A 10,687-nucleotide genomic window follows, 5' to 3' on the forward strand; every position below is an offset into this window, starting at 1 on the left:
TTCACCTAGCATGAATTCAGACAGCCACAAATTCAGATGTCCCTAGTTCCAGACATGAGAGGGAATGTTCTGCCTGAAAACAAATGCCATCAGATAATATCAAATACCACCAAAACCATAAAAAAGTGTGAAAACAAAGGGCTGTGAAAACAATGCAAGACATTTCCCTCAGCCAAATGGGGGGAGTGTTATTATCAGTGGTATTTTCAGAAGAGAGACTGTTGGAGGAGCGCTGAGCTGCCCTAGCCTGCATCCCCTGCTAGCCAGATTTCTAAATACACTACACGTAAGTGGTAACAGGCGCAAAGGCTACAAAAATAAATGCAGGACCTCACAACCATTGTTCCCTTGCATATGTGGTACATTGTTCATCCAGAATTCCATAATTAAGGAGGAATGTCGAAATGTTTGTAGTGCAGCTCTCTGCAAGTCTCTCCAGACATACCATAATCAAAGCAAAATAAGCAACCACTTGAGGAGCTTATATCTCCTATTTTCTCAGACTTTCTGAATTCTCTCTTGTCCTCTCTCTGTCTATCTCTCTCTGTGTCTCTTTCTCTTTCTGCTACCCTTCACAAGACCATCTTTCATAGGTCTGCAGGGAGTTTTGAACATTGCAACTGCAAGATTGTGCCAATGGCTGATTTCTACATGAAGCAGTTTTGCCCCACAGTTGATGAATGAGCTTCTGATGATGACTGACTAGGAAGGGGGTGGGGGTGGGAATTGCGAGAGATGGAAGCAATGGTAAACCCACCTGCTTTTCTCTCTGATGTTGTTACTTAGATGTCATTATTTAGTTATTTAGCAGCAGTTTTAAACAATCAGACAGTGCCAGAGAGACAGCGCTTCCAGCTTGACTGTGATCGAAAACAGCCTGGTTTCCTTGATTCTGGCTAAATCAGAAGGACCCAAATAATCCCACACACTAACTGTACTAGGCTTTTTTCATTGCCTTTTTCCAACGTGACAGTGACCAAAAACATTGACAAACATCTGAATTTTAGTCATTTTTGTCTCTTTTTTCTGGTGCAACCACAAGGACCCCCTACAATGTCCACAAAATGTCTCATTCTACTGTGTTGAGTTTCAGTGTGCCAAGAAACAAACAATCCTGCTATTGGAGACCTTCAAGGTCCATGACACAAAGCTTTTTACAGTGAATTCCAGAGATTAACTCTCCTTGCCAGCGGTTACTCATCTTATACTTGCAGAATAGGATTCCCACAGATCCAAAATTTGCAGACAATTATCAAGGCCTCTTTATTCTCTTAAAGTAGCCCCATTAAGCTCCATCTGCATATCCTCTTACTTCATGTACACCTGAGGGTTTCCTCAATACTGGCATTCACATGTAAACATTCTTTAGTATTTTTTCTTCTGGAAAATTCTTTCAGGGGCTTGGAAGGAAGAGCAGTACCCTTCGTTTAGGAGTGTTGCCCTTTCTCTGTCAAAGGATTTATGCAGGCTCATACCTACCTCCCCTAGAAAATATATTCGTTGATGGTTTCCTGGAGAGAATGGTGTGTCTTTGAAATCATTTCCATCACCATAAGCAAGAGCCATGCTGGCCTCTCATTTCTGACCTCTAATTGCCCTTACACTCTGTTTGGACTGTCACTGTTTCCAAACCAAACCAACTCCCTTCTCCAATCAATCTAGCTTAATTAGGACCACTGGGTATAGTAGAAGGAGAGTGGAAAAGGGGGGCAGGGGGTTTGTTGAAAAATGAATACAGAAAAGATCGGTCTGGGCTGTGCTTTTGCTACCAGGAAAGCCATCCGGTTGTGTTTGTTTTGCCCTGCCTAAGTGTAGAACACTGATTGAACCAGGCCAAGGCTAGATTGGACTAGCTGCCCCCCAGAGGATTCCCCAGGCCACACAGGCTGGGGGTTGAGTTACACTCAGCCTCAGCCCAAAGGGTCAGGAGACAGTAGGACCAGATACCTAAACCTCACTTGGGGGACACCAGTTTGGGAGATGTGTTGTTTTGTGATTTACTCTAGACATGTGGGGCTATAGTGTGGAGTTGGTTTACAGATTGGTAGACAGTATTGAAAAAAACATATTAACAAACAACAAAATTAAGCAAACAATGTTGTGGTTAGAGTAGGTCCTTTTTTCCAATGTTTTTTAAAGTCATAACTCATCTACAAGCAATACAAACATGATAACGATGTAAATGTGAAGAAAGTGATCTTACTTGTGTGGAGAAGAGCGGTTGAAGCATGTCTTGGTCACATCCGTCACATTGGGGTTACAGCAGTCTCCAAGGTCATAGAAGAAGTTTTCCCAGTTACATTCAGGGTCACATACCCCATTCCCCTGCTTGTACTCAGGGCAACGGCTCCGGTGCCCAGACATGCAGTCACCTGCATCAAATCCCGTCAGCGGGTGGTTGCACTCTGGGTCGCATGCATCGTCACCAACTTTACTGATGTCACAGTTGGCTAGAATCAATCGGTTACGAAGGGAGGAATTGGTCACGTTATGAACGCTAAGCTCCCAGGTGATGTTGTAGGGGCTGAAGGCGTCATTTAGCTGCTGGTGCTGCAGGCTGATCTGGTGGTCAGACACAGTTGGCCTCCTCCGTGCATCGTCCCAAATATTTACAACACGATACCGTACTATCTTGGGTCGACGGAAGGTCCAGAGGTTATTGTAGTTTTTGATGATCTCCACATTGTCACAGACAGTTTGACCACAAGTTGGAGGCTCCAACGTGGTGTCCAGGAATCCTTCGCCATTCCCACCACCACCACCCACAAACCCTAACCGCCCATTGCCTCCCTGCTCAGGCTGAGGAAAGCTCCCGTCTTTCACAGTCAGCCACTTCCGGCCTGGGTGCTCAAAGGTTTCTCGGATGACCAGTTGAGGGACATCTTGGGGGTCCTCATGGCCCTGCATGTCCCTGATAATCTGCCTCTGCCCTCGGGCCTCCCTCCAAAGACCTACCCTTTCCACTGCCCCCCTGTAATTATGATTCAAGGCATTCCCTCCAATCATCAGCACTTTGCACTTTTTTGTCAAGTGACTGAAAACATCACCCGATTGCTCCCGACTGACGCCTACTTGGGCGCCATTGACGAAGAGCTTCATGTAGACGCCATCGTACGTGACTGCTAGGTGTGCCCATTGGTTAGGTATGTAGCGGGCACTCGAGTGGATGGAGGTCACTTTGTGGGCACGGTCGGTTTTAAGGGAGAAGAAGAAGCGGGGATCACGGTTCCCTTGTTCACTAACCGCCTGGATGCCAAGCAACCAGCCTCTGTCACTGGAGGCGTAGAAACATTTGTCGTAAAGACCTGAAGGAGAGAGAAGAAGATGAGTCAATTAATAAGTGTGTGTGTGTGCTTGTATGGGGGTGTGAATGTGAATGTGAATGTGAATGTGTGTGTATGTGTGAGACACAGAGAGAGAGAGAGAGAGAGAGAGAGAGAGAGAGAGAGAGACAGAGAGAGAGAGAGACAGAGAGAGACAGAAAGAACAATAAAGAGATAAAAAAAAAGCATTGTTCAGTGGTCACCTCAAAGAGGACTAGCTTACCCCAGAGCTTAGTGGACAATACTGAGGCAGCTCAGGGAGCCATGAGTCACAGTAACATGACAACCACATATTTCATCCCCGTTCATTTGTAGACTTGGTTATTTAACATTTCAAGTTTAGTCTCAGTGGTGCCTCAGCCGATTGGCCCCAAACCAATCACACGTTCAGTCCACAATTCAGGCTCCCTTTTCAATAACAGCAACGTAGGAGGTCTGCACAAGTCACCCTTTGCCAATTGTCAATGTGAATTTTCAACACTTGAATAGTAAGTTAGATTTCAGTGTATACATTGTGAATACACTGTTGATTATTCCAGAACATTCTGAAATGCACAAGTGTTATTTTGTCGTTTATCAGATGTAGACTTAAAATATAGTTGAGATTAGTGAGCGAGTGTATTAACATGATACATTCTTTGATAACTAAGGGAGTGTTGTCCTGGAAATTGGGTTGAAGTACATGTTTAGTTAAGGGAGACCCCATAGAAATCTCTCTAAATAGGAGTTTCATGAACATTGAGTGCATTTAAAGTTGTTCGTGTAAATGTCCCTTGCCAGTGGGGTAGCCAGAAAAGGCTAGTTTTCTGCTAAAGCCTTGTTTTTCTAGAGGCACCAAAACACCTTTTTCCTGTTTCACTTGGAACGTGTATGTCAGCTTCAGCATGGTAATGTGTTTTCACTTCTTAGGGGATCTCTGAATGCTAACTGTTTGTTTGTTTAGCGCTTGTGGAGGGACGTGTGTGTAAGCACACAAGTTTAGGTCTGTGTGCGTGTGTGTGTGTGTGTGTGTCTGTGTGTGTGTGTGTGTGTGTGTGTGTGTGTGTGTGTGTGTGTGTGTGTAAATGCAGGTTTGTGACTGTGTGCATATATCCGTACAGTCCAGTCAAAGTGTGCAAAGATTCCGAAGCACCTTGACATGCCTCACAAGGTCCATCACAGCATGTGAAAGTCCATGTGTTCACAGGTGATTTTGGGGAGAGAGAGAGAGAGAGAGAGATGGGTATACGTTCCTCACATTTGCTAACATCAGAGGAGGGACTATATTTACAACCCTGAGGCTCCTGGCCATCACATCCACCCAAGTTGAGACAAACCCATATGGGAAAAGAGTGTCCTCCACAGTTACTCAATGTCTTCTAAGCTCTGTGCACCAAGTGCCTGTAAAAGCTTGTGAATATCTTTCATCTTTTGCTCTGTGAACTTAAGCATGGTCTGAAATCATGAGTGCTGATTATCATGGTGATCATCAAACCTGTGCCTCAGAGTTTACTTGTCCACTTGAAATGCCTCTGTGCTCCGTTCATTAGCCTACCTGAGCCTGGAATAAGTGACTGGCTAATGGCTTTCTCACAGATATCTTGCTAGCTATGGCCGGTCTCTAATGAGATGCACACTCCAATATGCACTCATTAGCTTGATATTCGAATGGCCTAATGTTCAAAGAGTGAGGGTAGGGTTCAGCGTCAAGGTCAGTCCTTTGGTGGATGACGTTTTCAGGCTTTCCACTACAGTGGAAGGAAAAAGCCTTCCATCTGTCAGCTAGTGCACTCAAGGCTAAAAGGTGTGCTAAAATGCTCGTAGGGCTCCTAGTGTAAACAGCTGTCATAATTCTGCCATGCTCAATTAATCTAACACAGTACACTTTTCCAGACCCTGCACTGCGGCTGGTTGGGCTCACGCAAACACACACACACACACGCATACACACGTCACACACATATGCACAAAGACAGACACATGCATATACACATGCACATGTACAAATACACACACAGACAAACGCAGACAAACTGAAACACTGGAGCACACATGCATGTTCTTGCGCAAACACACACACACACACACATAAAGGTATTTGCATGTGCACACACTATGGTTAAGAGCTGTTTCTGTCAGGTTCAAAGGCAACCTTCCTCACACTTGTCATTTGTCTTCTTCCAAGGAAAACACACTCAAGAGAAAAGAAAAAGTAAAAAAAAAAAAAAAACAAAGAAAAATGTCAGAAGGACCTGATAAAAAGCAGGGAGGGAGGGAACAATAAGAACTTTTCGTTTACTTTTGAACTGTTCTGGCTCTGAAAGGTCAAAGAAAGGCACTTGCGTACAGTCATGCTAAGGTGACTGCCACAGTCTGTGTGGAGACACTGGAAAATTCCATTGATACTTAGACCACAAACCATCATAACCAAGTGCATTGATCATTAAAGTGTCTTCACACCAACAACTTGAATTTCAGACCTCCGACTTGGCTGTCAAATTTCACTTACAATTTGCTTCAGCTATGAAATGCTACTTTTAATGAGTTATACATGACCTATCAAAAGTTTCCCCTACCTGTAAATACTGACTTGTTTCTCAAAAGCTAAAACTTTGAGATTAGCTCCAAGTCCAAGTCCTAATCCAAGTCCTCATTTCTCAGTCAGAAACAATCAGCCTTTTGAATACCAGGTAACATAAATTGATACCACTTACTCTGTAACTGTAACATTGTCAACACTTGAAACCTTGCCATTATATTTAGTGACACAAATTGGGATTTTGTGGCATTATACACTACACTAATCACAGCAACACGGTAAGAAAGGCACACAGGCCTCGATTGAGACAGTGATGCACCCTAGTAAGTAGACTGTGAAGATTTTAGTTGAACTAATGACCAAGGGGGATAAGTGTTACACTTAGTCCCCAACTGCTCTCCAAACTCCACACACTTCCCAGGTGGTTAATCATGATCTCTCAGTAGCCCATAATTTCCCTCCACTACTTTGTAAAACAGGGAAAGGATTCAGGTTCAAGCTATACATCAAAAAGGACCTTTATCAACCAAAATGCTGAAGGGAGGTATTTGAATTCTGTGTCATCACACTAAATGATAGCACCAAGATATGATATCTGTTATCAACGCTTTTATCTGCCAACGTTTGCACATAATTGTCCCCAGCAGGTCATGGAAGAGAGCCTCTGTTCCTCTTGTGATTTATTTTCCTGTTCCTTTGATGCGGGACAACCCAACATGACCCGGATGCAAGGGCTAATAGGGCACAACAAAGTTTGCATAACATTTGGACACAGAACTCGATGTTCTGATTGTGTGTGTGTGTGTATGTGCGCGCGTGCGTGTGTGTATAACTCTCATGAGGGGTTTCAGCCTGGGGCAGTATCCAATCAGCTTGAATTACAGCTGGTTGGTCGTACTTTCCAAATGTCCTTAAACCTGGGATCAATTCTGACCATATGTAACTGTGTCACAGCAGGGAAATGACAGAGCAAGAAACACACTTTCTTCAAACAGTCTAGCAGCTAAATGTAAAAGAAAACAAGAAAATCCATCCTAGTATTTAATGATGGTTTTGATTGGACATCTGTAGTGTAGAAAGTGCCTGCTATTGCCAGTGTGGTCATGGCAGTGGTAACTCCATACCTACTGCTGTGTTTGTTCCATTGGTTCTCATTACGTCCTCAAGGTCCCTAAACGTTCTATTTTCACCCCAAACTGATCAAAAAATTACAGCATCCATGACGTAACTACCCACTACTTTGCTCTGGTTACACATAGGGATTGTTATAAGCAAATATGTCAACTTCCCTTAATCTCACTCAGATTTAACAGGCATATAATCAAACAGAGGAATCTCATTTTTAAAGACTGTCAATTTTACCTTTATATTTCACAAATGATGACAATTGGGTTGGTCAGCACTGGGGGTCAGTTACAGGCTCTTATACATTATACCTAAACAGTTATTTTGGCAAATCCACTTCCACCCACAAACTGAATACATTCTCATGTGTCTAAGGACAATGGACAAACTCAGTTCGATGGCAGTTTTTTTTTTTTTTGTACCACTGTATCAATAAAACCAGCAAAACAAGCAGAGGTTGTGCTCATTGTATGTGTGCGTCTGTATCAGTATGGTATATCAGATTGAAGAGAGTAAGTTTAGTTGTGTGGTCTGTTGCCCTCTCTTACCAAATGCCAAGAAAACCAACAACATATTTAATGTGAATAGACTTACAAATGATATAGAAATGAACAAATAAGTAAATGAAATAATAGATAGATAGATAGATAGATAGATAGATAGATAGATAGATAGATAGATAGCAAAAAAAACTGTGGCGGTCAAAACAACAACACAGTCAAAAAACAGCTGCAGCAAACAACCCTGGATTGGGATCAAAACAAGGGGATGGGGCTTTTTTTAGAGGCCCTGGGATTGTTGGGAGCCTGAGAGGCCTGAATTGGATTTAAAAGATTAGGCATTATTGCATTTGCTTGATGGTCATGTTCCTTCTCAAAAGGTCTCCCATGCTACACTGATCTGACTGCGATGCCAGCAAACGTTAAAATTGAATGCACAGGATAAGATAGGACATGGTTCACACAAGAGTAATAATCTTTTAAGTAGGCAGCAGATAGTACAAGACATGTACGTCTAAGAGTCACACAGCTCAGCTCACAACAGACCCCCCCCCCCCCCCCCACTTCAAATGCTTGGGGAGAATCTAATAGGGGATTGGCTCCGTAGAGCATGTCCCTGCCAACTGGCTACCACTACCTATAAAATGTATCTCAATACACAATCGCACAAACATGCAGGCGTGCGCTCACACACACACACAAAAACACAGACAAGTCATCATTTGTGTGTTTGTGTGTGTGTGTGTGTGTGTGTGTGTGTGTGTGTGTGCTATGTTTGGAGAGAGACAGAATGAAAGAAAATAAGGGGAGAGGGTAAAATCCATCATATAGTCTACTCCAGTCCCTAAACGTTCAGAATGGCATTATAGGCTACAAGAGGCTGAGGAGAACTAAGTTCAGTTCAGTTCAGTTCAGTTCAGTTCAGTTCAGTTCAGTTCAAAGCCGGCCATCTGCACTGGTACTGTAGCAGGCAGTGAGTTGTGTATGCAACGCTCCCTGTCGGCAGTCCAAAGCAACACGAACCAGTCATACACCGTAACGCACAAACAGCGGTGTTGGTCACAACAGATGATGCAGAACAGTTTTTAAAATCTAAGGATGCAAGATGCTTCCTACGGCAAGGCTGCAGACCTGACTTGACAAAAAGGAGTGCGCACAGATGACATCAACCAAGTGGCAAGCTCTCCTCTGACGACATATACTCAAGTGTCTGTACATCCTCCTCTGCGCAGTCAATTGATAGGCGTGCATCAGTGACTATCTGATTGCAATAAGCCGTTAGAATAGGAAGTCGGCGAACAGCCTATAATTTCGCACATGTGTCTGCTTTTTTTCTTTTCTTTTTTTTTTGGAGACGGGAAACGTAACCGGTCACCGACACTGCCACTGCACAAACACAAGCAGCAGGGCAATTTCGCGCAAGGGGAAACCCTGGATCTCGGTCCTGTCTCGCAACTCCGGTAGCAAATCCAAAGGTGTCGATTTTGGGGGACACTCAAGATTGCGGCTTGCGCGGTGCTCTGGGCACCTCCAAATAGCCTAAAACTAATCTCTCCCGCTTTGTGCCCACAGTGACGTGCTCACTTGCAAAGTTTTGGCCATTACATCATAGTTTTAAAATAGCTACTCGGCTCACAGAAATTACATTTTACGCACAGTGACATCAGCTGCCAGTCAAATGATGCAGTATAAATGATATCAGCAGGCTTCGGTTAGGTTTTAAAATCATATAACTACAAGTCATCGTTTTTCCAATCAGGGAAAAGTGTGGAAAAAAACAAAATTCTAAAACATCGCATCACAGCTGGATATGTGTCTGTTATGTGGTAAACTTAAATGCGATCAAAATCTTCAATGACCCTACTACACCATGCTTGCGCCACCTAAAATCACCGCTGTACTTTTCAGAGCATTACATCATTGTCTAGTCTGATAGATGAACTCATTTTCAACTCACTGAAACTGCATGTTGCTTTGGTTGATAGGTTGTATGACATTGGGAAGATATACATTTGCATGTAGTCAACTCGCCTTACCCAATTTAACTCACCAATTTCGGAGTTCGGCTAACTAATAAAAGGAGTTAGGTTAACAATAGGATTGTTTCTCACTGGGAGCCGGGGATGTGTAGACAATCCTACCTGCAATCACTGTGGGTGATCGTTGACCTCCCTCCGGTTTGATCCACATCTCCAGAGTGAAATTTCCTCTGGGTATCTCAACGCCTGGCTTTAGCCGTAGTTGGTCTCCCCTGCCGGTAAAATAGACAGCTTTCCCCCGACCTGGAGAGTTTTCCTCCGCTTGCGAGGAGCGCCGACGTTGGCGAAGCACCCGTCGCTCCAAGCCGGGCAAAGACCGTTTGCCCCGGGGCAGACGTGTGGCACAAGCCCCTGGGATGGTGGCTTTCGCCTCCCTAATGCGCACCAACTCCCTCTTGGATCTCCCCTTTCTCCGGACTGTCCCGCACTCTGATCCAAAACACAAGATGAGTATCACCAGGCAAGACACCCAGGGAGATGTCCAAAGTTTCATTTTCAGGAGAGGAGATGGTAAAAAATATTTAAAATGAGAAAAAATAAAAGAAACAACGGAATAACTAGGAAATTGGTAGGTCCACAATGTTCTCCTCTTTGAAATCTCCTCTCGAGTTTTTCCTTCTCTCTCTTTTTACAGCGGTATGCCAAACCGTAGAAACTGTCTAAATAAACCCATAAAGCTATGCTGTTATTCCCTCTTTATAATGCTAAGCCACGACCCCCTCTCTTAAGCAAAACTACTCTTCTGGAGACATTCAGGGGACACAGGAATATTTGATTCATGTATGTGTTCCACGGTGCCTTTTCAATGAGTCCCATTTAGCCAAAGGGATGACTAATAAGTAATCAATCAAGAGGGGGGTCCGGCCGATGCCCCCTCATCCCCTTTGGACGGTAGGAGTTACTCGCAGAAATCCACAGTTGTCCGCCAAGCGCTTGTCACACCTTTTTGTTGTTTCCTTATCCTACCCGTAAAACAGCATAAAAAATGCCACATATTAAATTCCAAAGAAAAGTGAAAACAAAGCGACCTCTCATATTTATTACACAAAACAAAAGAGGAAAATTGTGATTAAAAATGAAGCCCTAACTTCCCTTTTGCCTACAGCCTGTACAAAAGTTGAAATGCACTATAATATCTTGTAAGGCGAGAGAGAGAAAGAGGGACAGAGAGCTGCAGAAGTA

The 10,687-nt window shown here is 43.7% G+C and overlaps 1 protein-coding gene across 1 annotated transcript in view; it reads right to left on the reverse strand.

Annotated features, from left to right (window-relative positions):
* Window positions 1–9,998, reverse strand: part of pappaa (pregnancy-associated plasma protein A, pappalysin 1a) — a 94,959-nt gene extending 84,961 nt beyond the window's left edge. Inside the window, exons 1-2 of the mRNA XM_071517908.1 lie at window positions 9,608–9,998; window positions 2,204–3,305 (exon numbers count right to left, since the gene is read on the reverse strand). Coding sequence (XP_071374009.1) covers window positions 2,204–3,305; window positions 9,608–9,998 — 1,493 coding nt within the window. The remainder of the gene's footprint in view (window positions 1–2,203; window positions 3,306–9,607) is intronic.
* Between the last annotated feature and the right edge of the window lie 689 nt (window positions 9,999–10,687).

Source organism: Centroberyx affinis, unplaced genomic scaffold (assembly GCF_046629955.1).
Source record: "Centroberyx affinis isolate AG114_WGS23_722 - 3 ecotype Tasmania unplaced genomic scaffold, CSIRO-AGI_Caff_v1 ptg000539l_1, whole genome shotgun sequence".
Classification (NCBI taxonomy): Eukaryota; Metazoa; Chordata; class Actinopteri; order Beryciformes; family Berycidae; genus Centroberyx; species Centroberyx affinis.